Source organism: Perognathus longimembris, chromosome 18 (genome assembly GCF_023159225.1).
Source record: "Perognathus longimembris pacificus isolate PPM17 chromosome 18, ASM2315922v1, whole genome shotgun sequence".
Lineage (NCBI taxonomy): Eukaryota > Metazoa > Chordata > Mammalia > Rodentia > Heteromyidae > Perognathus > Perognathus longimembris.
In genome coordinates this window covers 28409718-28436605 of record NC_063178.1, presented here as the reverse complement: position 1 = coordinate 28436605, position 26888 = coordinate 28409718, and the positions used below count along the sequence as shown (strand labels likewise).

The following is a 26888-nucleotide window of genomic DNA, read 5'->3' as shown; positions in this document are numbered from 1 at the left end:
CTTTGCATCACTGGGATGAATCCAGTTTGATCGTGGTGTATGATTTTTTTGATGACCAGTTGAAGTCGATTGGCCAGAATTTTGTTGAGAATTTTTGCATCTATGTTCATCAAGGAAATCGGTCTATAGTTCTCTTTCTGTGATGAGTCCCTGCCTGGTTTTGGGATGAGAGTTATACTGGCTTCGTAGAATGTGTCTGGTAGTGAACTTTCTCTTTCAATTTCATTGAAGAGTTTGAGAAATATTGGTGTGAGTTCTGTTTTGAAGGACTTGTAGAATTCTGCTGTGAATCCATCTGTACCTGGGCTTTTCTTGAATGGGAGATCACTTATTGCCATTTCTATTTCAATGCTGGATATGGGTCTGTTTAGAAGGTTTAAATCTTCATGGTTCAGTTTGGGGATATGAAATTTTTCTAGGAAATAATCCATGTCTTCCAAGTTCTCAAATTTGTTGGCATAAACGTTTGCAAAATAGTCCCTTATTGTGTTCTTAATTTTGGTTGTTTCTGTGATGATGTTACCTGTTTCTTCTCTGATCTTGTGTATTTGAGTGTGCTGCCTTCATTGTTTGGTCAGGTTTGCTAGGGCTCTATCTTGTTGATTTTTTCAAAGAACGAACTCTTTGTTTTGTTGATTCTTTTGATGTTTTTTTTTGTCCCTAATTGATTTAATTCTGATTTTGATTTTAATTATTTGCTTCTGTCTATTGACTTGTGGTTTGGCTTGTTGTTCTCTTTCAAGGAAATTAAGGTGCTTCCTTACATTATTGAGTTGCTGTTTCCCCAGTTTGTTTTTGTGTGCACTCAGAGATATAAATTTTCCTCTGAGTACTGCCTTTGCTGTGTCTCAAAGGAGCTGGTAATTTGTGTCCTCATCTTGGTTGGATTCCATGAACATTTGAATTTCCATTTTAATTTCTTCAATGACCCACTGATGGTTCAGCAATGTGGTGTTTAGTGTCCATGAATTGTAGGATTTTCGGTGGTCGCTGTTTGAGTTGAGCTCTACTTTTATTCCATTGTGGTCTGATAGAATGCATGGAATGGTTTAGATACTTCTGCATTTGTACAGATTTTCGTTGTGCCCTAAGATGTGATGTATTTTGGAGAATGTTCCATGTGCTGCCGAAAAGAATGTGTATTCTGTTGTTGCTGGATAGAATATTCTGTAGATGTCGGGTAAGTCTAGTTGGTCTATGCAGTGGTTTAGTTCTGTGGTTTCTTTGTTCAGTTTTTGGCATGTTGATCTGTCTGGAGGTGATAGTGGAGTGTTAAAGTCCCCAACTATCGGGCTGGGGATATAGCCTAGTGGCAAGAGTGCCTGCCTCGGATACATGAGGCCCTAGGTTCGATTCCCCAGCACCACATATACAGAAAACGGCCAGAAGCGGCGCTGTGGCTCAAGTGGCAGAGTGCTAGCCTTGAGCAGGAAGAAGCCAGGGACAGTGCTCAGGCCCTGAGTCCAAGGCCCAGGACTGGCCAAAAAAAAAAAAAAAAAAAAAAAAGTCCCCAACTATCAATGTGTTTGGGTCTATGAGTGTTTTTAGAGTCAGTATTGTTTGTCTGATGAAGTTAGGTGCTCCTGTATTTGGTGTGTAGATATTTAGGATGGATATATCCACCTGTAGGAGAGATCCCTTTATTAGGATGTAGTAACCTTCTTTGTCTCTTCTTACCGTTTTTTATTTGAAATCAATTTTATCTGATACTAAGATGGCAACACCTGCCTGCTTACGGGGGCCATTTGCTTGAGAGATTTGATTCCAGCCTTTCACTTTTAGAAGATGTTTACTTTTGCTGGACAGATATGTCTCTTGGAGGCAGCAGAAAGATGGATCTTAATTTTTGATCCAACTTATGAGCCTATGTCATTTGATTGGAGAATGAAGTCCATTAATGTTGACAGTTAGGATTGAGAGATGATCATTTTTTCCTTTCATTATAGCTATCTTGTTAAAAGCTATGTCTTCCTAATTTTTTATCTAACTTTCTGGTTTTCTATGTAGGGTTAATTTCTCTGTCTTTATTGGGATCTTGATTATTTTCCCTGTATAATACATCTTTGAGCATTTTCTGTAAAGCTGGTTTGGTGGTGATATATTTTTTCAGTTTTTCCTTGCTGTGGAAAACTATTATTTGACCTTCTGTTATGAATGAGAGTTTAGCTGGGTACACTATTCTTGGTTGGTAGTTATTTTTATTTAGGGTTTGATAAACTCGTTCCAGGCTCTTCTTGCTTTCATGGTCTCTGCTGAGAAGTCTGGGGTAATTCTGATTGCTTTTCCTTTATATGTGATTGTTTTCTTCTCCCTAACAGCTTTAAAGATTTTTTTCCTTGGACTCTATTGATCCTGTTTTGATCACAATGTGTCTGTGGATGTCCTATTCTGGTCTGGTCGGTTTGGGGTTCTAAATGCTTCTTGTATCTGTATAAGCCTTTCCTTCTGGATATTTGGGAAGTTCTCGGCTAATATTCTGTTAAATAGGTTGCCTATTCCATTAACGTCTTTCTCAAGGTTTTCCTCAATACCTATTATCCTTAAATTAGGCTTCCTGATTGTGTCTTGGAGCTCCTGGAGTGATCTGTTTTGTGTATTGGATTGGTTTTGTATTGCTTTTTGATCTTTCTCCATAGATTCTAGGCAGTCTTCAGCTCCTGAGATTCGCTCCTCTGCTTCAGCTAGTCGGGACTGTAGGCTAGCAATTTGATTTAGAATCTCTTTTTTCTTCTGACTGATCTTTCCTGATCTTTCCATGTCCTTGCTATAATTATCTCTTAGGTCCTGCATAGACGTCTTTACTTCATTATTTTAGTTTTGAGTGTTGTCTCTCAAATCTTTTAGCTGGGTAGCTATCTTTTCATTTGATTCTTGAAGTTCATTTATCTTTCTATTTGTGGAGGCTAAGAAATTCTTCATTAATTTTTGCTTTTCCTCCTCATGCTCTAGAATAGTTGACTGAAGAGATTCAAACTTTTCATTTATCATGTTTATCAGTAGATTTTGTAGAGCATTTTGAGGGTTCTCTTCTATGTCTTTGATTGACTGCTCTGCTTCGTGCTTGTTTTGAGTGGGAAATAAAACTCCATTGTTTGCCATCTTTCTTGTGTTCCTTCTGCCCATTTGGATTGGGAATGCCAATCTACCAGCACCTGTGAGCACCATTTAAGCCCCAAAGCAGACCTTACCAAGCACTGTTGTGTAAATCTTAGAAGTTCACAATTATATACAGATACCTTGTATATCTGTATATAAAATTAGGTTTGGTGTTCCTAAAGCATACAATTTCTTTTTTTTTTCAGAGTATAGGCCATTCTAACTGGGGTGAGGTGTTATCTCAGGGTTGTTTTTATTTGCATTTCCTTTACTAGCAGGGATGTTGAGCATTTCCTCATGTGTTTCTTTGCCATTTTTATATCTTCTCTTGTGAAGTCTCTCTTTAGCTCTTTTGCCCATTTCCTAATAGGTTTATTGGGCTTGGAGGGGCTTAGTTTTTTGAGTTCTCTGTAGATGACAGATATCAGGCCTTTGTCTGTTGCTGTGCTGGTAAATATCCTTTCGCATATCGTTGGCTGTCTTTCTATTTTGGTGGCTATGACCTTAGCTGTGCAGAAACTTTTTAATTTGTAGTAGTCCCATTTGTTGAGTCTTTCCCCTATTTGTTGTGCCCCTGGGACTCTATTCAGGAAGTTCCTTCCTGTGCCTATAAGTTCTAGTGTCTTTCCTACTCTGTCCTTCAGTAGTTTCAAGGATTCAGGTCTGAAGTTGAGGTCCTTGATCCATTTTGAGTTGATCTTGGTGCATGGTGATAGGCTTGGGTCTACTTTGAGTTTTCTGCATATGGCTGCCCAGTTCTCCCAGCACCAGTAGTTGAAGAGGCTATGTTTATTCCATTGTATGTCTTTAGCTCCTTTGTCGAATATCAGTTGGCTGTAAGAGTGCGGTTTTATTTCTGGGTCTTCAATTCTAATCCACTGGTCTTCCGATCTGTTTTTATACCAATACCATGCTGTTTTTGTTATGATGGCCTTGTAGTAGAGCTTGAAGTCTGGTATGGTGATACCTCCTGCACTATGCTTTTTGCCTAGAATTGCTTTGGCTATTCTAGGTTTTTTGCTGTTCCATATGAATTTATGGACTGGTTTCTCTATTTCAGTGAAGAATGTGGCTGGGATTTTGATAGGTATTGCATTGAATTTGTATAACAATTTGGGCAATATGGCCATTTTCACTATATTGATTCTGCCTACCCATGAGCATGGGAGGTCTTTCCATCTCCTTGTGTCTTCTTTGACTTCCCTTATTAGATTTTTGTAGTTTTCATTGAATAGGTCCGTCACGTCCTTGGTTAAGTTGATCCCTAGGTACTTTATTCTTTTTTTGGCTACTGTAAATGGAATTGTTTCCATAATTTCCTTTTCTGTTTGTCTATTGCTGGTGTACAGAAAAGCTGCTGACTTTTGTGGATTGATTTTGTATCCTGCTACTTTGCCAAATTGGTTTATTAGTTGTAGGAGTTTGGGTACTGAGTTTTTTGGGTCCTTGAGATATAAGATCATGTCGTCTGCGAATAGGGATAACTTGATTTCTTCCTTGCCGACGTGGATACCTTTGATGTCCTCCTCTTGCCTTATTGCTATGGCTAGGGATTCCAGCACTATGTTCAACAGAAGTGGGGAGAGTGGGCATCCTTGTCTGTTCCTGTGTTTAGGGGGAATGATTTAAGTTTCTCTCCATTTAATACGATATTAGCAGTTGGTCTGTTGTATATGGCTTTTATTGTTTTGAGGAATGTTCCATCTATTCCTGTTCTCTCCAAAGCTTTTAATAGGTATGGATGTTGTATTTTGTCGAAGGCTTTTTGGGCATCAACTGAGATAACAATGTGATTCTTGATTTTAGTTCTGTTTATGTGGTGAATTACATTGATTGATTTACGGATGTTGAACCATCCTTGTGACTGAGGGATGAAGCCTACTTGGTCATGATGTATGATATTCTTAATCAGTTTCTGGATCCTGTTAGCTAATATTTTATTGAGAAGCTTTGCATCTGTGTTCATTAGTGATATTGGTCTGTAGTTCTCTTTTTTTGTTGGATCTTTGCCTGGTTTGGGGATGAGTATGATATTAGCTTCATAGAATGAGTTTGGGATTTCTCCCTCCGTTTCTATTTCGCGGAAGAGTTTGAGGAGTATTGGAATTAGCTCCTCACTAAAGGTTTTGTAGAATTCATTGGTGAATCCATCTGGGCCTGGGCTTTTCTTAGTAGGGAGGTTCTTGATTACCTCTTGTATCTCACTGTAAGTTATTGGTTTATTTAGTTGATTTATTTCTTCTTGGTTCAGTTTGGGCAGTTTGTACTTCTCTAAGAATTGATCCATTTCTGTAAAATTATTGTTTTTTGCTGAGTAGAGGTTTTGGAAATAGCTCCTTATGATTGTTTGAATATCGTGTGTACTTGTCGTAATTTTTCCTGTGGAGTCCCTGATTTTACGAATATGAGTCTCTTCTCTTCTTTTTTTTGTGAGTCTTGCAAGGGGCCTGTCAATTTTGTTTATTTTCTCAAAGAACCAGCTTTTAGTCTTATTTATTTGTTGAATGGTCTTTCTATTTTCAATCAGATTTATCTCTTCTTTAATCTTTGTAATCTCTCCCCTCCTAGTCGTTTTAGATTCTGTCATTTCTTGTTTCTCCAGTTGTTTTAGTTTCATCGTGAGGGTATTCACCTGCTCTGCTTCCATTCTTTTAATGTGGGTACTGAGTGCAATGATCTTGCCCCTCAGAACTGCCTTAGCTGTGTCCCATAGGTTTCTTTGTGATGTGTTTTCTTTGTCATTGTGGCTTATGAATTCGTTGATTTCATCTTTAATTTGATCTGTGGCCCAAGTGTTGGATAGCAGCGTGGGGTTTAGCCTCCAAGAGTGTGTATAGGCTCTGTGGTATCCTTTGTTGTTGAGGGTTACCTTTAATCCACTGTGATCAGATATAATACATGGGATGATGTCAATACTTTTGTATTTGCTGAGGTTCTTTGTGTGGGCTATGACGTGGTCTATTTTGGAATATGATCCATGGGCTGCTGAAAAGAAGGTGTATTGGGTCTCTGTAGGGTGGAAGGTTCTATATAGGTCTGTTAGATCCATTTGGGAAATGGTGTTATTTAGGTCCTCAGCTCCCTTACTAATCCTCTGGGTGTTGGATCTGTCTCTTGGAGAGAGAGGAGTATTAAAGTCACCCACTATGATTGTGTTTGCATCTATCTTGCTCTGTAATTCTGTGAGAATTTGCTTGACATATGTCGGGCCTCTTTTGTTCGGTGAGTATACATTTATCACCGTGATGTCTTGATTCTGGATTTTTCCTTGTATTAATATGTAGTGTCCTTCTTTGTCTTTTTGAGTGGACTTTAAAGAGAAGTCCAGCTTGTCTGAGATCAGAATGGCTACACCTGCCGTTTTGGTGGGTGCATTTGCTTGGTAGATCTTGGTCCATCCTTTCATTCGAAGCCTGTTTTTGTCCCTTGCTGTAAGGTGGGTCTTTTGTAGACAGCAGATGTCAACTTTTTGTTTGCGGATCCATTCTGCCAGTCTGCTCCTCTTAATCGGGGAGTTTAAGCCATTTATATTTAAAGAGATCAAGGATAAGGGTGTTTTTTCTCCTTCCATTTTCTTGTTGGGCTGTTTTTTCCTGTTTTTTTTTTTTTTTCTTCTTGTCTTTAGTGAGCTGGTCTTTCTGCTGGACTTTGGCTATTGAAGTTTCTTTCTGTTTCTGTCTGTGTGTCTTTTACGATCTCTGTTGGGTGGGCTTCCCCTCTTAATATTCGCTGTAGGGCTGGTTTTTTATTCACATACTCCTTTAGCTCCTCTTTGGTGTGGAAAGATCTGGTTCTCCCTTCGAATGTGAACTCCAGTTTCGCTGGATATTTGATCCGAGGTTGTAAATTGTTATTCTGAAGTAATTGGATAGTGTTCTTCCACTCACTTCGAGCTTGGTAAGTTTGTGTGGATAAGTTGGATGTTATTCGAATCCTCTTCCCATTGAAAAAATTTTCCTTCTTAGCTTTGGCTGAATTCAGAATTTGCTCTTTAATCTTGAGGTCTGTAGTCTTGAATATTATGTGCCTTGGGGTGGTTTTCCTGGGGTCTGGCCTGCTAGGTGTCCTATAGGCTTCGGTTACCTGGATGGGGTCCCCTGTGAGATTGGGGAAGTTTTCTGCAATAACTTTATTGAGGACATGGTTAAGCCCTCTGCTCTGATATTCGGCTCCTTCTTCTATTCCAATTATGCGCAGATTATATCTCTTGTCTTTGTCCATTAGTTCCTGGATTAATCTTCCCTGAAGCTTCACCTTTTCTTGGAGTGTGGTCATTTTCTGGTTGTTGTCAGCTGCTTCATCGTCCAGGCGAGAGATTCTGGATTCCATATGGTCAACTCTTTGTGTTATGGTTTCAATTGCGGAGTTTATGGATGTCAGAGAGCTATTCATGGTTGTCATATCAGCTCTGATCGTGGAAATTTCTTCCTTTAAAGAGTTGTATTTTAAATCTATTTTTTCATGCATTTCAATTCTCAGGGTGTGGAGATTTTCTTTAAAGGCGGCTTGCATTGTATCCATTTTTGCTTCCATTTCTTTAAACGAGGCTTGCATTGTATCCAGTTTTGCTTCCATTTCTTTCTTAGCTTCCTGGGTGTCCTTCCAGATTTCCGCTCTAAACTCCTGGAATTGTTTTCTGATTTCATTTCTGACGCTTTCGATCATTCCTGTTAACATGGCCTCATTTGCTTTTTTATTCTCCATCTCCTCTTCAGTCGAGCTGCTTTTTGGAGCTGGCGAGGTGGCTTGTCCTTTGATGAACTGAGTTATGTTTCTTTGTGATTTGCGCATCTGGAGGTGTGTGTAGATCTTCCCTCCCTTCTGTGTAGGCGTGTCTACAGGAGCAGGTGCTGTCGCTGTGGCCCCGCCCACCAGTGCAGGGCACGCCTACCAGAGCGTTCGCTTTCGCCGGGGCCCCGCCCTCCTGTGCACTGTGAGACCCCTACAACAGGCACTTTAGCGGGGTCTGCCTCCCAGAGCGAGCCCTGGGTTGTTGGGTTGTGCTTGCGCCCTCCCGCGAGTCCGCTGGGGGGGGGAGGCAGTATGTGTGGGGCCCAGTGGGATCGACTGTCCGGGTGTGGCTTGGAACCCTCAGACCTCGCCTCCCCTGCGAGGGGGGAGGACGTGATCAGGCTCAGGTGACCCTGCTGGGCTGGTATCGCCCGCCAGCGCCTGTGATTTTAGTTGTAAGAGTCCGCAAGGTCCAGGCGCCTCGGGTGGGGCTTGCCCTGCCGGCCGTCCCCCGGCCCCTGTTGGGAAGGGGACGGGGCCGGTTCTGCCAGTTCAGGAACCTTTGGGGGCTTGGGGCTGTTCCGCCCTTCCCCTGCTAGACTGGCTTCCCAGCGCCTGATGGGAGCTTCCCGCCTGATTTGGGGAGTTCTTTGTTCCCACGGGAGTGGGGAGGGGGAGGGAGGGAGATATAGCTTCTTTGTCGGGCTTGGGTCTCCCGTTGGGGGAAGGGATTATGGGGGACTCACTTTTGCTGCTTTGTGTGTGTGTCCCGCGCAGCCGTTGGCCCTTCAGGGGTTGGCGAAGTGTTGTGGTGGCTTCCCCCGTTCCCTCTTTCTGCCGCACTGGGTTCCCTTGTCCGAATCCGGTGTGGACCCGAACTTCTCGTTGCTGCAGGTATGTGTCTCTAAAGCATACAATTTCAATATAACAACTGATCCTGAGCCCTGTATTCAGTAGTTACTTTCTTACTGTTACAACCCTATGAGCAATTCTTCTTCTTATATTAAGTTCTTTTTGGACTGGCTTTCTCTATGAACTCCTTTGATTCACTTGGATTAAGCAGGGATACCCTCTGTCCAATAACCAGGAGTCAATGGAATCTGGAGGTCCTGGAAGTAAGTCAGGAGCGTAAGTTAGAGGTAGTAAAGAGAGTAGAGTAAAATGTATGGGGGTGGTGGTGATGGTTTTGGTTTTGCTTCAGTGATGTGGAAATATGGAGAAGAGTGGAATCAGTAGAAAGAACAAGGTTAAAATGATAGACGATGGAGAGTTAGCAGAAAAGAGTGGGGGTGTTATCCATAGGAAAGTAATTTTTAAAGAAAGAGAATGCAAAGAGAGAAATAAAAAATATTGGAAGACAGATGCACAAAACAGAGAAAATTTGTTAAAATAAATAAATAAAAAGGACCAAAACCAGAAAAACGAACAGCCAAAAAAAAACCAACTTGATAAAACAAACAGGTAAAAATGGAAAACAAAAGAAACCAATGACATTTCAGAAGTGAAAAAAAATAAAAAATAATAAAAAGCTTATAAAAATGTTTGAGGAAAAAAATGGAGACTTCCTTGTTTGAGTGGGCTTTCTACAGTCTCTGGTTTCCTTGCAATGGTCTGCAGTCTATTTTGCTGCTTGGCTGGTTTGCCTTGCTTTCAGTTTACAGGGGATGGATCTGTTCTGACCCTCCCGCCTGTTAGTGAAATCCTGGGTCTCTATTGTTCACACAGCTTGCAGGTAAGACTTGGGCATTCTCTGTACGTGGGGGACATGAACAGTCTTGGGAACCATGGCTCCTCCTGTCTGCTGTGGGGCTGCTGCCTTTAATGCCTGGCTCTGAAAAGGCTGTAGACTGAGCAGGGCGGGGTGCCTCAGGCCTGGTTTACCCAGATGAGAGTCACTTGCCTGGGCGAGGTTCCTCCCTCCTGGGTGTGATAACCTCCTGAGTGGAGATCACTATGGAATTCAGCTCTCTTTCAGGCTGGGAATTAGGCTTCCTCTGTGATGGGACCATTTATCTGTCTCAGGAACTGTTTGTTCTCCTGTCTGGTTGTTCTGTGCTGCCAGTAGCTGCTCTCCGCTTTCGCTTTTAATTTAGAAATTCCACTGGGCCAGGTGGGGCACCTCTGGCTGAGCCACAGCCCACAATGAGCCTCCCCCCTGGGCAAGGGTCTTTCTCCTGGGCGGAGCTGGTTCTCACTGGTCAGTCCCTCTTACCTTTTTCAAAGATGGCAGCTTTGTCCTCGCTTTTCCAAAGCCTGCTTTAGTTCCAGTCTGGTCTGACCCTATGCCAGTGTCAAAGATGGTGCTTTGCTCTGGCAGTGGGGGAAGGGCTCCCTCCTAGAAGCTGTTCTATGGGCAGAAGTGAGAATGTCTTTCCTGGGGTACTCAGGCTTTCTCTGCAATTTCAGCGCATGGGTGTGCAGCCTGTGATCCCGTCTGTCCACCGCCTTCTGGAGGATTTCTCCCTGCTCACTGTTGTATGTTTTAGCTGTGGGGAGTGGTGGTGAGACATCACCCAGAGCTCAAATCTGTGCTTTTCAGACCAGCAAATTTGATTTTCCCTTCCTGGCCAGAATCTCTGTACTGCTATAACTTACTTGGGCTGTCTTTCTAGGAGTAGAAGTTTCTCTGGGATGGGAAAACTGTGATGTCAGAGGGAGCCTAGCTAGGGCTCTGCTGCTCCTCCGCCATCTTCCTGGAAGTCCCTAGGTTAGGTTCTTATGCTTCTTGGGCAAATGCACCTTATTTTCTCTTTAAGACTTCATAGCAGTCAGCCTTAAACTTGAAATTTAAAATAGAAAAGATTAATAGTTGGAACTAGGTGTTTAACGTGCATTTTCACTAAGCTCATGGTGATGTTGTTCCCTTTTCTTTATTCAATTACTGGGTACATAAACATAGACTTGAAATTGGGGCCTATACATAGAAGCAATGCCTCTGCCTTTGAGGTAGTCTGAACAGGTAAGTGAGAAACTGAATTAGGATATAATTGAAGGGACAGGGAAAGCAGCCAGGAAGCAAACTGGAAGGAATAAATCTGAGATGGCAGAACCAACTGATATATTCACGATATAAATTGTTTTAGTAAATAGTGATAGATTTATACTCCAAAACTTTAATACTTTAGTTTCTAGCAGCAAAACAGAAGCAGTTTTCTCAATTTTCCAATGAGCATAGAAGCATTATAATTCACTCAGAATTTTTCCAGTTTATAGGTAATACGTGATATTTTTCATATATAACCTTTGTGCTTCATTGAAAAAGCATAATTGTCTGTTTGTAATTTCTCAGTTGATTCAGGTCTTCTTTAATTTCACTAAATGATGTAACATTTCTAATGTAAAGGTTTTGAAAAAATTTGGCTAGTATCTTCTTTGTGTAGCCAGTATATCATCACTTTTTTTAAAACTTTTTAAATTGTTGCTGTTATATCACACACTTAATAATTTAAAAATACTGATCATGAATCCAGTAGCCTTGGATAATTAAATTTGCTACAGTTAAGAGTTTATACTTTTTTAAAAAAATTATACATGTTTACACACACATGAGTTTGTGAGAGAGCACACATACACACATTTATTTTTCTGTTTTCTTTCAAGCATAGCATAGAGCTTTGAGAAATTGTTCAATAGAACTTTCAACCATTTCTAGACTTGCTCTGTTCCTATGTCAGGGGAACAGCTGTCAATAACTCACCCTTCAGTGTCATGTTTACTGAAAATTATTGTCTTATTAGATAAGAATGTTCTCTCTCCAAACAGTGTGCTGCATTTTTAAACATGTTATGTTCAAGTTTGTCAAATGCATTTTCATCTTCTATTTTGATGAACATAGATTTTCAACTGGAGATATTTTTGTTCTTAGTAACAAAAGTTGATTTTTAAAAATATGAGACTACTATAACATTATGGAACCAAACTTCATTGGGTTGCTTTTCTGTATTTCATTTGCTATAGGCCAATATTTGCTCATAATTTTTATGCCCATCTTCCTTAGAAACACTGATCTTTAGCATGTTTAGAACAAATTCCATTAAAATGAGTACATGCTGTACAAAATGTGAAGTCAATGCAGATGTGGTCATTTTTGATCATTGGTTTTACAGTTGCGAGTGGGCAGAATCTGTAAAACAATCCTTTGTGATACTGAAATCCTTTCCTTCTTGTGCAGTTAGCACTAGCCTGTATTCTGGAAAATTGTCTGAATGTGGCATTTTATAACCAAATAGTTTATGTCCCAAGTTGCCCATCACTTTCTGATTATCAAGGGGAGGATCAGACCTTGACATTGTCTAGCAAAGCCTACCTTGTAAGTATTCAATAGTCAATGAAGCCAAATGTGTGATCTTCAGAGGTGCTAAGAGATGTTATCCCTTGTACATTTGCCATGAGCACATAGCTGTAGTTAAAATCTAAAAGCCATTATTTTGTTAACGTTCAGATTAGATCTTTAATTAAGCTTTCATTCCTTCTAGCACAGACAACAATGTCAAATATGTAAACCCCAGGAGGTAACAAAGTCATAATACAGGCTTCTCTCCTTCAATACTTTGTGAAGAAACAAAAATAAAACTGTCATGGGAGTTTCTGAAGACCATGTTGCATATTTAATTGTATGCTTAGAAATCTCCTAAATCTAACTTCAAGCTCTATGAAATATTAAGGCAGTAAGAATTTATTTTTAGGGGGCTGGTAATATGGCATAGTGGTAAAGTGCTTGCCTCGTGTACATGAAACCCTGGGCTTGATTCCTCAGCACCACATGTATAGAAAAAGCTAGAAGTGGTGCTATGGCTCAAGTGTTAGAGTGCTAGCCTTGAGCAAAAATAAGTCCGGAACAGTGTTCAGGCCCTGAGTTCAAACCCCAGGACTGGCAAAAAATAAACAAACAAACAAAAAGAATGTATTTTTAGATTATGTGGATCAAGAATTTGTTTTTAATCAATTGTATTTTATTGTACATATTTAATGTCATATATATGAAATGTTCTTGATTATCTCCAGAACTGAGTGATAAATAAGTAAAAGTGCACTTTTCTTTGATCTGATTGACAATTTAATTTTTGCTGGAATTGAACAAAGAAGCGCCAAATGCTTCCATGAGTGGGTAGCCATATGACTTTTTGTTTGTTTTTGTAGGATCATTTATTTCTTTTTGGTCATATCAACCCCCTGCAATTGCTAGGCTTGGAAGTCCTACCCTTATCAAACTGCTCACAGCCTCTCCTCCATGTCAGGTAATGAACTCTTCAGAATTTCCATTGCCAAATTGGTTATTAACAATTGAGCTTGGGTTACTTTACCAGTAAATGCCTGCCATTTAAAACTGTAATTTTTATGATGAATTAAGATATTTATAAAATACACAAACGATATTAGGAAAAAGTGCCACATCCTTCTAAAAGACCATTCACAACAGAAAATCTGTATTATTTCGGGGGATAAGGAAGATTTTGGTTATTTTATATTTTTTCATATGTCCTTTTTACCTAAATCTATGAATAAAATATTGCCTAAATTACTTGCTACTTTTGACCAACAATATTGAGTAAAATAAAATCAATCAAATGAGTACTTTTTAAAGAAAAAGATGAAAGATGAAAACAAAACCAAGAAATATGCACATGCCAAATAAATGCATTTATTATTTCCTGAAACCAGGAAAACACAAAGCTAGTAGTAAAAGTACTCATTCCATTTCAGCAGCTCCATTGAGAAGAAAGTGGGGTTTCTCAGTTGGCCTGGGTTTTGCCTCTTTCAATTATGTACAAACAAATTGTATCCTCCTTCAGACTCAATTTCCATCCCCAGAGCATAATATTAGTGAATCTTCCTTTGTGTGGTATAAGGAATTGAACTCATAGCCTCACAGTTGCTGGGAAAGCAGTCTACTACTTGAAACACACCCCTAATCCTTTTGCTTTTATTTAGGTTGCTCTTTTTTTTCAGACAAGGTAGACTTAGAAACACTTTTCCAGGGTTGACCTGGGACCAAGACCTCTGCCTCCCAAGTATCTGGGACCATAGTCATGTACCAACATGTCTGGCTAGTATACCTTCTTCACATGGTTGTGAAGATTAAAATGGGATCAAAACAATCCCCTGACAAAGTATTTGGCACATAGTAGGTATTTCCTAAACGTAACTTCTTAACTTTCCTAAAGGAATACCTATACTAGATGTTTTGTTCAGCTAGACTTCTCAATTCTTTTGAGAAATCTAAGGTGACTCTAGATGTGCAGATTTCAGTTTTTGACTTTGCCTTTCTTCATTAGAAAATAATGAAGAGGATAATACTCCAGCACAGGCAATTCATTGCCTATAGACACAGGGTGGGTTATAGCAGTTTATTCTAGCATTCTTGATGATAAATTAGGCATCATTCAGAGTTATAAACCTAATTATCCTTTCAGCTTGGCACAAGTCTAAGAGGGAGTGCCCAGAGCTCTTAATAGGTTGTCCTTCTTTTTAATGTTTTTCTTTGTTTATTCATTCATCATTTCTTTGTAGGAATAAGGAGAAGAGCAGTTTGTCTGCCTATGTCTGCCTCAACTAACTGCCCTCTAAACATTCCTACCTTTTCTTTATTTTAATTAAATCCTGTGTGATAGAGGGAAAGATAAACTTTTTTTTAAGGAGCCCCAGAAGCGCTTACTAGTGCTTTAAAAATTTATGTTTGAGCTCACTGACCTTTAAAGTCAAGGTTGTACACTAAATTAGATGCTTAAGAAACATTGGATGCAAGAAAATAAAATGTGTTAATGCCACCTCCTTTATTGTGTGTTTGAAAAGCCCATTATATTTGTCTGTACTTTGGTGAATGCTCAAAAAACACATGTATGTTGGATTTTTTGTTTTTTTTTAAGAGGGTCTCCACTTTCCATCTTTGTAAACTTGATTGTACTTTGTGGCCATTAAGACTGAGTTTCAAATGATCATCAATTACAATTGAGATTACTTTGTTTTATTTTTGTTCAATGTGAAGTCTTGCTGCGTGGGTGGCTCCCAAAAAAGAATTGCATGAACAGTGTACACAATTTATTTTTTATTTTATTTATTTTAGATATCATATTTAATCAAGAAGGCAGAGAAAATGATAACTTTTTCAACAAAACCAATAATAAAAGATATAACATATCTTGTTGAGATCTGATTTAATTACTATACATGTCCTTTAATTGAATTTAATCTTTAAAAAATTAGGAATTTTTTTATAATATAAGGGGTTTCCTATGAAAATTTCACCAATATGTACAGTATGTTTTAGAAAATGTATTCCCTCTGTTATATTCCCTTAAGCCTTCTCCTTCTCTCTCTCCTATCTCCTCTCAATTTCGGAAGTTTCTTTATGTTGTTTCTATACATATATACCTTAATCCCCTTCAAACCTTAGTAGCCTCTCCATTTTTCTTTCTCTTCACATAATACCCCACCAAAAGTGTCATTTTTACACTTGACTACCACTATTATTGTTACTTTGATCGGTTTAGAACTGTATTTCACAAATAATGCAAACATGCAAGTATTTGAGTTCTGATCTTGGCTTATTTATGTTTACCACAGTGATGTAAGCAAGAATTAAGCTGTACAATCAGCCTTGCTGTCCAACAATTAATGAATAGATGAACCCACAGTGGTGGGTTTCTCAGGCATAAAGAAGAATAAAACAATGATGAATACAGGAAAATGGACAAATCTAGAAACCATTTTGTCGACTTTACACACTTTAGAACCAAGGGGTTCATCTCCAAATTCTTCCTGCACTGTCTAAATGGTTTTTCTTGTTTTGAAAACAGAATGGTAAAAGGAGCCAGTGTAGACCACAGGAGGGGGAATTGGCTTTCTTTTTTTTGTTTCCCTGTTTGGTTTTCAGTACTCTTTGCACTGCAGGGATATTTGGATTACGTAATAATGCTTTCCAGTGTAGCAAGTGTAGTAGACTGTGACCGGGCCTATTTAGAGTGAGAGATCCACAGAGATAAAGTTCTCCCTCAAAGGATTTTTCTGAATATAATGTAACCTTTGATAAGTCTGTGAGTAATACGTGGTACTTTCTTTCATGAAAGTTACCAAAAAAAATTGGAGGATTTGGAGCTATTACTAATAGATGATTTCATGGAAAAATGTTATTTGTTATAAAATGATAAGGGTAAGAGATAATCTAAGTTGGATACTTTGATATGATTAAAGCCTTCATCTTATAAAATTATGTGTTCTTTTTCTCCCTATGCAATCATATCAGGATAAGAAAGTTAAGAATTTTTTTTGAAAGGACTTTAGAGGATCATGGAATTTCTTTTGAGTCTCTTTTCCTAGTTACTCAATTTTGGTGTCATTTTGTGTAAATTACTTTGTACTCCACATAGAGCCAACACATGGTATCAGTATGCACAATTGTTCCCATAACGCATTTTTGTTTAAGATGTGGACTTTAATTTAGACACTTCAAAAGTCATTTTACCCACTGGTGGAAATTGGAATTTTTTTTGAAATAGGAGATAGAACAGGACATATGGACACCAGAAACCACCTTTTTTTTAATGATAAAAATGAATTGAGTCTGGCTCACTTCACTTAGTATAACATTTTCCAAGTCCTTCCATTTCCTTACAAATGGAACAATGTCATTCTTTCTGATAGAGGCATAAAATTCCATTGTGTATATGTACCACATTTTCCTGATCCATTCGTCTATGGAGGGGCATCTGGGTTGGTTCCAGATTCTCGCTATGACAAATTGTGCTGCGATGAACATTGTTGTGCTGGTGGCATTACTGTGATTTTGTTTGTGGGCTTTTGGATAGATACCCAAAAGTGGGGCTGCTGGGTCATAGGGGAGTTCTATATTGAGCCTTCTGAGGAATCTCCATACTGCTTGCCAGAGTGGCTGAACCAGTTTACATTCCCACCAACAATGAAGTAGGGTTCCCTTTTGGCCACATCCCCTCCAATAGTTGTTATTATTAGTTTTCTTGATATATGACATTCTTGCTGGGGTGAGATGGAATCTCAATATTGTTTTGATTTGCATTTCCTTCATGGCCAGTGATGTAGAGCATTTTTTCATATGTCTAAGTGAAGTGAGCCAGACCCAAAGAAACATGGACTCTATGGACTCCCTTATTGGGAATAATTAGTACAGGTTTAGGCAAGCCATAGCAGAGCATCACAAGGCCCAATAGCTATACCCTTATGAACACATAAGATGATGCTAAGTGAAATGAACTCCATATTATGGAAACAATTGTTATATCACAGTTGTAACTACTTTCAACGTCCTATGTGTATGTGTAGTTTCTATTATTAATGATGTTCTTGTATCATCTTCCTGTGGTTGTACCTACACTATCTCTGTAATCTTATCTGAGTATATTGGAAACCGTGTTTACTGGTATTGGAAGTAGGAAATTCAAAGGGAATACCAAATTTGAGAGACACAGGGTAAAAAAAGAGAAACAACTACAAAAGCAATACTTGCCAAACTGTTTGGTGTAAGTGAACTGAACACCTGGGGGGGGGAGGGAAAGGGGGGGAGGGAGGGGGCATGAGGGACAAGGTAACAAACAGTACAAGAAATGTATCCAATGCCTAACGTATGAAATTGTAACCTCTTTGTACATCAGTTTGATAATAAAAATTTGAAAAAAAATTTAAAAAAATGAATTGAGACTTTATTAAATGAAAAACTTGTTAAAAAAAAAAAAAAGACTAGGGGGCTGGGGATATGGCCTAGTGGCAAGAGTGCTTGCCTCGTATACTTGAGGCCCTGGGTTCGATTCCCTAGCACCACATATACAGAAAATGGCCAGAAGTGGCGCTGTGGCTCAAGTGGCAGAGTGCTAGCCTTGAGCAAGAAGAAGCCAGGGACAGTGCTCAAGCCCTGAGTCCAAGCCCCAGGACTTGCCAAATAAACAAACAAACAAACAAAAATACTAGGTACATGGAGCACTCTAATGTTCCAACAACTCCTGTAGACTTTAGATTATCCTCATCAACTCTGTTAGATGGAAATCTCAACAGATTTATATTAGCTATTCAAGGTAATATTTGTGGATTATATAAAAATATATCACTGTTGAATGATCATAAAATTGTGTAGGCCAATTCATACCTTGAAGGCCGAATTTTTTCTTGTAGACTGATTTCACACTAGTCATGCTTCACTTCTCCATCTGGTGTTCTGCTGTGGCTCTCTTGGGGAGAGAGGATACTTCTTTTACTTTTATGTTGCTTATTTATTTCTTTTACTATTCATTAACAGGACTATGAGTTTTCATGTGAAAATCAATAGAAGGGTATACTTTTTTTTATTTTCAAATTTTTATTATCAAAATGATGTACAGAGAGGTTACAGTTTCATACGTTAGGCAATGCATACATTACTTGTACTGTTTGTTACCTTGTCCCTCATACCCCCCACCCTCCTCCCCCTTTCCCTTTCCCCCCCTGAGGTGTTCAGTTCACTTACACCAAACACTTTTGCAAGTATTGCTTTTGTAGTTGTTTGTCTTTTTTTACCCTGTGAACCACCATTTTTTATTGAAGTTGAAATGCTGTTCCTGTTAACAATCAACTAGGAATTATGAAGTATGAAGGGGATTAATGCAGTTATTAATAATTTTGGATCTTCATATTTGAGTAGCAACAAATACTACAGTATTTCATTTTCAAATTTTTATTTTATTTATTTTTTTATTTTTTTTTGGGCCAGTCCTGGGCCTTGGACTCAGGGCCTGAGCACTGTCCCTGGCTTCTTCCCGCTCAAGGCTAGCACTCTGCCACTTGAGCCACAGCGCCGCTTCTGGCCGTTTTCTGCATATGTGGTGCTGGGGAATCGAACCTAGGGCCTCATGTATCCGAGGCAGGCACTCTTGCCACTAGGCTATATCCCCAGCCCCTCATTTTCAAATTTTTAAAAATTAAGTATAGGACAAATGATCACGTGAACTGTTGCTTTTCAAGTTTAGGATATATACTTGTTTTCCTTTTGTTTTTATATTCTCCAACTTGTTTTGCTCTTTTTTGTTGGTGGTGGTTTTTTTGCTTGTCATGGGGCTTGAGCTCAGGGCTAGGGCTCTGTCCCTGAGCTATTTTGCTTTATAGCTTGCATTCTACCACATTGATACACAGTGCCACTTTCAGTTTTTCTGGTGGTTAATTGGAGGTAAGAATCTTTTTGCCAGCTGGCTTCCAACTTTGACCTTCAGGTGTCAGCCACTTGAGCAGCTAGGATTACAGATGTGAGCAACCAGCACCAGGCTTGCTCATGTTTTAATATTCTTTCAATTACAAGTAATTCATAAAACTTTTTTCCTAATGTGAATGATAACAGCATGACTAAGATAGTTGAAGAAACAGGTAAGATGATTCTCAAAGTATCATTCTTAGGACTAAACTGTACATTTGAGTTTAAATTTCCTAAGAGTTTAGGAAGGGAGGGACATATCTCCTTCAGATTTAAGAAAGTGAAAAGAAAATTTAAAAAAAAAATAGAATAAGGCTGAGTACCAGTGGTTCATGCCTATAATCTTAGCTACTCAGGAGGCTGAGATGTGAGGATTCAATTCCAAGCCAACCTTAGGCAGCAAAGTCCGTGAGATTTTCATTTCCAACTACCTACCAAAAAGCCAGAAGTCAAGCTGTGGCTCAAGGAGCAGTGCCCAGGCCCAAGTTAAAGACCTAGAACTTACCCCTGCATGCACACACACACACACACACACACACACACACACACACACACACACACACTCACACACACACACACACACACACACAAATAAGGTAGTGAACTCTTATCAAAATCCACTTCTCATCTGTTGAGTTTTGGTGTGTTTTACACCTTCAATGTCTATCTACTACATTAATTGTATTGAAAGTAAATCTCAAAACAATTTTAAGCAAGTAATTATAGGATATGGCTAGGAATGGTTCAGTTATATACCATTTAATCTATGAATAGATGTTGGATTATTTGATGAATTCTAGAGGGAATCACAGTTTGGGGGGAAGGTTGAGGAGAAGCTTTCTTCATTGTGTGATCACTTCTAATGAGCAGAGCATCTTGTTTCACTGGTGAAGTTACTCTTGTTCTTAAGCTTCTCGGGAGAAAGAATAACCAGGCACAATCATAATTATGAGTAGGACTTATAAAAATTACAAAAGGTGAGATGCATATATGTATGTATGCACGTATGTGCATATTCAGGTGAGTATGCATGTGTATCTTTGCATGTGTGCAAATTTGTATATGTGTTTGTGTATGTTCAATTATATCTTTTTCCAAAATAGCCCTTTTCTCTTATAAATTTTTAGGAATTCCAGATATATATTAACTTGGCTTCCTTTTTGCTTCTCAGCTTATTTTTATTTTTATATGTCTATTATTACTCTAAGATTTTTCTGCTTTTTTCTCTTCCCTTCCTTCTTCCCTTCCCTCTGCTTCCTTTCTCCCTCTTCCTACTCCTACTCTTTCTTCTCCTTTTCTTTATTTCTCTCACTCTTTCTTCCTTCCTTCCTTCCTTTCATTCTTTCTTTCTTTCTTTTTTTGGTCAGAATGAGGTCTTGAACTCAGGGCTGGCCTTTAGCTCATATTTGGATTTTTTCACCCTACTCTTGTTTGGAAATTTGTTAATTATGTAAAATGTATTGAATATAATGATTTAGTTTGAAATAGATAGCACATCTTAATACATTAATATATTAATTAACACTGAAGATAAAATTTTACATTAATCAAACTACTTTAAATGAATCATGAAAATTGTTTCCTTTAACAATAATTAGGTAGAGATTCAGTATTTTGTGTTAATTAAATAGAGCTGCATAGCAGCTATTTTTATATTTTTGTGTGATCAATAGCTACATATAGCTCTTGGGCACTTACACTGTGATCATTATAACTAAGAAACTTAGCTGTTCAGTTTCATATTGAATTTAAATAGCTACATTATTTTTATGCCTTTTCCATTACATCCATTATATTAAGTTCCTCTTCTCTTTTGCTCTCTTCTTCTCAAGAGAATCTAGGTTTCTAACAATACCTAAAGCATTTACACATTTTGGACATGAATCAGGTTTAATCTCTTCCTCTCACATATACTCTCTTTCTCTCTCTAGCTCCCCCACTCTCTAGCTCTTTTGCCTCTTATAGACACAAAATACTGTTAAATAACACATCAATTATAAACAAATTGTAATGTTAGATTCTACAGAATTTACAAAATGCCTCAGTATTTTTAGATTATTATGACTTACTTGATGGATAGTGAGTCAGTATGTTTCATGAATGCTTATCTGAAATCATAGCTCTGCTAATGTTTATTCAATAACTTCATCTTGTTTTGTTTGATTTTGTTTTTGCCAATCTTGGGGCTTGGTCTCAGGGCCTGCCTGAGCATTGTCCCTGGCTTCTTTTTGCTCAAGGATAGTACTCTGCCACTTGAGCCACAGTGCCACTTCTGGCCCTTTCTGTATATGTGGTGGTGAGGAATCAAACCCAGGGCTTCCTGTATATGAGGCAAGCACTCTTGCCACTAGGCCATATTCCCAGCCCAATAACTTCATCTTTAATAATATTAAGTTTGGAAATACTGTGGAAGATTTCTTGATCTATAGTAATAAATTAAAGTCCCTACAATGCAAAGACTGCTAAATTCATACAGTAAGCATAAAGTTCTAAACTCTTATCATATTGAATGTGAATCCCTTGGCATGTGTGCTTAGTATACTACTGTAATAACTTCATGCTGGCAAGGTGTTGAGTGACAACCTGGAAGCCTGAAATTCTGACAGGGAATGCACATATCTTGCACAACTACATTTAAAGCTTTGTTTTGCATACTTACAAGCTGAGAACATGATGAAACATACAGAAAGGTTCAAAAATTTAATCACAGTCAGGAAACATGAATCTTCTTTTTCTATGGTGTTTAGTTAGACATTTCTATTCAAATCTGCATTTCTAGTTTACCCATCAAGGTCTGAATTTAGGTAAGAAAGTAACAAAATATGAAATAAAATGGATGATTAAAAAATAACTTTTTGGATCAAATGGTGGTAGTTGTGTACACATTATTTGAAAAAAATGATACCAAATTGGAACATTGATGATGTTTTTAAACAGAAACTTTTTAAAAGGACATTCTAACACTTGTACTGAAACTTCATTCTTGAATATTTAATTTTTCTTTGATATTTTTACATCCTTGGGGTGCTCTATGTGAAAATAAAAAGCAAGAACAGCTTAGGTGTATCTGAGTTTTGTTTTGGTGAGATTTTGTTACAGAGTGAGTCAACCACTGAAGGAATTAATTTTTACCTCAAATAGAACCAAGAACTTAGTACATGCTGGATAAATATTGGTAGAACACATGAGTGCTGAATTCCATGTTGGGCTACTGCTGACAGCACTGGAAATATTCCTTTCTCTATAGTCCCTTCAGTATATGGATAAACTATGAAATATTTAGATTATGCCATTATTAAGGATGAGTAGGAAGTAAAATGATTGACTCACTAGCCTCCCAAGGATATTTTCTTACTCGGCTTAAATTATTGATGAATACTATTCTATGAATCCCTAAATCATTTGGCAATGTCATACCAGTGAAGATATTAATCAATAATATTAATTATAACTTTTCTTTACCTGAGAAAACAAGTTTCATTACACTTTTTCTTGGTTTTATGTTTAGTGTAGCAAAGGAATATACAATTGCCAATATATTTCACTTTACTTAACTTTGAAATTTTGAATCATAACACATATATCGTACATTTGTGAGAAGGATCTTAGGATGCTTCACTGTAATCTGAGCTGTAATATCTGTGACTAAGTAGACAAATACCTGTCCTCAATTGTCTGACTTATATACACACTATTTTCACATGTGCTAAAAATAATGCTTTTCAGAACCATCTTGAGCCATTCATAAACAAGAAATAAAATGGCAAAGGAAGTATTAGCATTTTCTGTGTTGGATACTTGGAGGATGGAAGAGCTGAGAACATGTATTACCTGCAAAGTCGTGACATATTTTAAATGATAGAAAATGTACAAGACATGTAGAGAGATAAGTGGAATGTTGTTATCATTCAAAACTTTTTCAATAGGTGCAGTTTTGGTATCATTTGTCTGAGCATGCATATCTGTCAGTTTTCACAAGAACATCTCTTGAAGGTGATTTGCAAAAGCAAGGGGAAGTCATAGGATTTTCTGAATCTGACTGGAGTCAAGCAACAATTGATCTTTCTATGAATGCTGGAGAAGCTACTCGGCCTTTCCAGGTAAGCATGTGAGATATTAACATACTTCAGCTAAAGATATCTCTCTATGTAATATAGAGATAGATAGATTATAATCTTTTAGTACAATAAATAACATATAAATCATTAATCTATTCATTAATCATAATCATGGATGAGCCGAGAGGTTATTTTGACTGAAGCATGAAAAGGTAGCAAAAGTAAAGATAAGTAATAAGTAGGATGGCAGACAGAAGAATAATTTTAACGATTTTTTCTAAGATAAGTTATTTTTTTCTATGAAAAGATCCTAATATCCTAAAATGAGTGAAAAATCTGAGTTTGACTATTTTTACATTTTAATCCTGATGTCTCACATTCTGCTATTCGTCAGCATGAGAAATTTTTAATTCATAGTTGATGTTATTGTCTTGGTAAATAAGAGAAGTCAATCGTAGGCTATTAACTGAATGTTCCAGTTACTACTCTTCCATAACTGTGTAATCCACAATGATGATAAAAAAGAAATACTTAAGGGAAGTCTGAGTATTGAAGAGATTACAGTTAAAATAATGGCTGTATACATGGGCTCTGAATCCTGAGTTCAAAGTCAAGTGTATGACCATAGGAACCTTGTGCTTTTTCTCTTCTGTCCATGTAGCCTGGGAGCATGACTGTTGGGTGAGGCTTAAAGTTCTTGTTGAACACATCTGATCTTGTCCTCATTTCCACATTGAGTTAAGTATATAAATTAATAGAGAAATAACATTAGGGATTTAGGTACCTTTATAATCTACATATTTGGCCTCATAGTAAATAGATTTTCCCAGACAACAGCTGTCTCTGTTGGAGAAATTTAATCTCTCACTATAGGGCAATCTTTTGTTTGATTACAGAGTTAGGATAGACTGCACATCTACTAAGTAAGATCCCAATAGGAAACTTTGAAAGGAAAAAGGGGATGAGTTGCGAATGCCTAGCACGTTCTTCAAATATCACCAGTGAAATACTATTCCTCCTATTGGGAAGAGTAAGGGATAAGTAACAACACTGTCATTTCAGTTCTAAAAAAGTAGGAGAAATAGAATATTAATTCCTATGACTTTTCTCTCCTGCATCTCCTTGCAGGTACCATGCAATAAACGCTACTACTTTGTCATTAACATCTTAAACTATGAACTATCTAAAATATATCAGAGAAGGAATTGTGGGCTTTTGTTAACAATCCTACATGAATCTAAAATTGAAATACATACACAAAACATATGACAATTATATTAATACATGACTGTATATATTTAACTATTTCCAGACAATAGTAAATACATAAATCAATGTATATTTCCATGCACATTAACATTTTTTTGCCTATAATGTTATTGTTTTCTTGCTTATTAAAATGAAATTTCTGTCTTCCTTGTGTGACCTTTCATCCTATTCTTGTTCTCTTCAGGAAAAACAAATGATAATATTATGTTTGAATTCACCTGATTAACCTAAGTGAAAATATACATGACAGTTCTAAGTGTAGTCTTCCATCATTGTTTTATCAACAACAAATGAAGATATTATAAGTAAATATTCTTATGGTTTAAGTATTCAAATATTTAAAGTTGATCTTTTAAACAACAGGGTAGGATATGGGCACTTTACATTTAGTAGGCTTCATCATAAAAGGGTGACCTTAAACATGATCTGGCCATCAGTTCATTGTAACTAAGCTCTGAATATATTTATATATGATAATCTAGTACAATCCAAATACTGGGAAGAAGAAAGGCAGCCAACTATGTGGCCTCTGTATTTCCATTTAGCCATGAAATTCAGCCAGTTTTGTCCATTTAATGTCAATTGGAGACCTTTACAGAGCACAGATTGCTTTGAGTTTTTTTAGAAAATTAAAACTACTAGTAAATAAGATGTTCTTCCTGCTGGCAAAGGATTAGCCACTGTTTTTTCAATAAGAAGATTATCAACATTGCACTATTTCCTTGTTCATCTGGGTGTTATTGAAGAATTTAAGTCAAATAATTAATGGTATTTTCTGCCAGTTTCTATTGTCTGCCAGTTTCCATTTAAATATAACTGTATCTTAATTCATATTAAAATGATTCATTTGTTTGATATGCCACAATGGTATACTATCTGTGCTTTATCAGCATCAATAATAGACATCAATAACAATTTTCTGACACTATTTGAAAATTCAATGAAGGAGATTTATAGTACAAAAGTCAAAGTTGGTCAGGTTTCTGTAAAGTTGCTGTATCTTCAGTCTTGTCTATCTAGGGCTTCACCATAGCTTGTTTTGCAGGTAGCTCTGATAAACAACATCTGGTAGGGATCAGTTATTTCTTTAAAAATTACAGAGATGTAATCCCTAATTAGCATGATCAAAAATGGCTCAAGTTACATTTGTTTGCTTTTTAATAGAGATGTGACTTTCAGCCAATTATTTCTGTTCTCTAAATTTTTTCACTTTAAGATAAAGACAAAAATATTATCATTGTCACATGATTAAAACAGGTGATGGTACTCTGCATATAGTAAGTGCCAAATAAAAGCTGGCAGTTGCTCTTATTGTTGATATTTGTATCATTCTTCGAAAACACTATTCCAATTTTCTTCTTTTCACCAGGTTTCTATTTTCTTCTTTATTAACATGTATTCTTATTTGTGTTGTTGTTTTATAAGATATGTAAATTTGCCAGTGGAGTATTTCTCTGGGAGAGCTCTTAGTTTTGCAGATTAGAAATGAGTCACTTCATTGCAAACAAGATTAATCTTGAATTGTCAAAGCAAAAAAAAATAACTTGCCCAATACAAAATTTGGTATTGTATTCAATGTTATTGAATAAAACAAAATCACAAAGATCCCGAAAAGTAGTTTTCCTCAAGGCAGTATATTTACATTTAATTTAAAAATTAAATTTTGAATCAACTTGAGATATTATAAAATTAAGTTTTGACTATTTGTCCATATGAAATATTTCTTGTAAACAACCTTTCTCCTGCTAATTACTGATTCTCAGTGATTAATGGAGCTATCGGTACTTAACAGATTAAAAGGGAACTACTTTATATGATTCAAAATACTAGCTTGGTTCAAACAGGCAATTAAAAGAACAAAGAGCCAAGATCATCTTGGAATTACGTGATGCTCTTCATTTAGAACTGTTGGGGATTATTATGGCCTGGGAAAGGCTGCCCTTCCACCAGCCTTGGGACAATGGAAGTCCCTCCCACCTTCTGGCCTCCACCCCTTGGGAGGTGAACACGTGCGTGCCACCATGATGGGGTTGTCCCGCCCACAAAGGAAGTTTCGTGATGTCACTTGATGGACATGCTCCCTAGCCTATGACTGGCCCTTTGGCCAGCCCCCTTTCTTTCCAGCCATTACTTCTATATAAGTGCCCTTCCATATTAAAGTCTTTGAGACGCTTCCCACCACTGCAGCGTGTCCCTGATGCCTTCCTTTTTGCCTCCGCCCTCGGTAACATGTGGGGGGACTGGGGGGAGGGGAAGCTTCAGCAACCCGTCCTCAACTTAGCGCTTGCCCATGTGAGCATGCCTTTGGCCTTCCGCTGGCGGAGGGCCAGGCTGAGTGCTCTTTCATAGAGTTTGTGGTTACCATTCTCCCCGTGGGGGGGGAGAAAGGGATCATCCAGATCCCAACATAGAACTATATATTTGTAAGAAAAAATACACAAATTTTGCTTTTATGATTTAGATGATTTTAGTTTGTAGTAGAATTATCCTCTTTCATTATACATTCTTAAATTTTATTTTATAGAAGTAAGAAACCAGAGGTAGAGATG

General features: G+C 37.6%; 1 protein-coding gene across 1 annotated transcript in view; it reads left to right on the top strand.

Moving 5' to 3' along the window:
• The window catches only part of Malrd1 (MAM and LDL receptor class A domain containing 1), a 475502-nt gene that overhangs the window by 82978 nt on the left and 365636 nt on the right, over positions 1-26888 (top strand). The window contains exons 12-13 of the mRNA XM_048367779.1: positions 12967-13064; positions 22939-23112. Coding sequence (XP_048223736.1) covers positions 12967-13064; positions 22939-23112 — 272 coding nt within the window. The remainder of the gene's footprint in view (positions 1-12966; positions 13065-22938; positions 23113-26888) is intronic.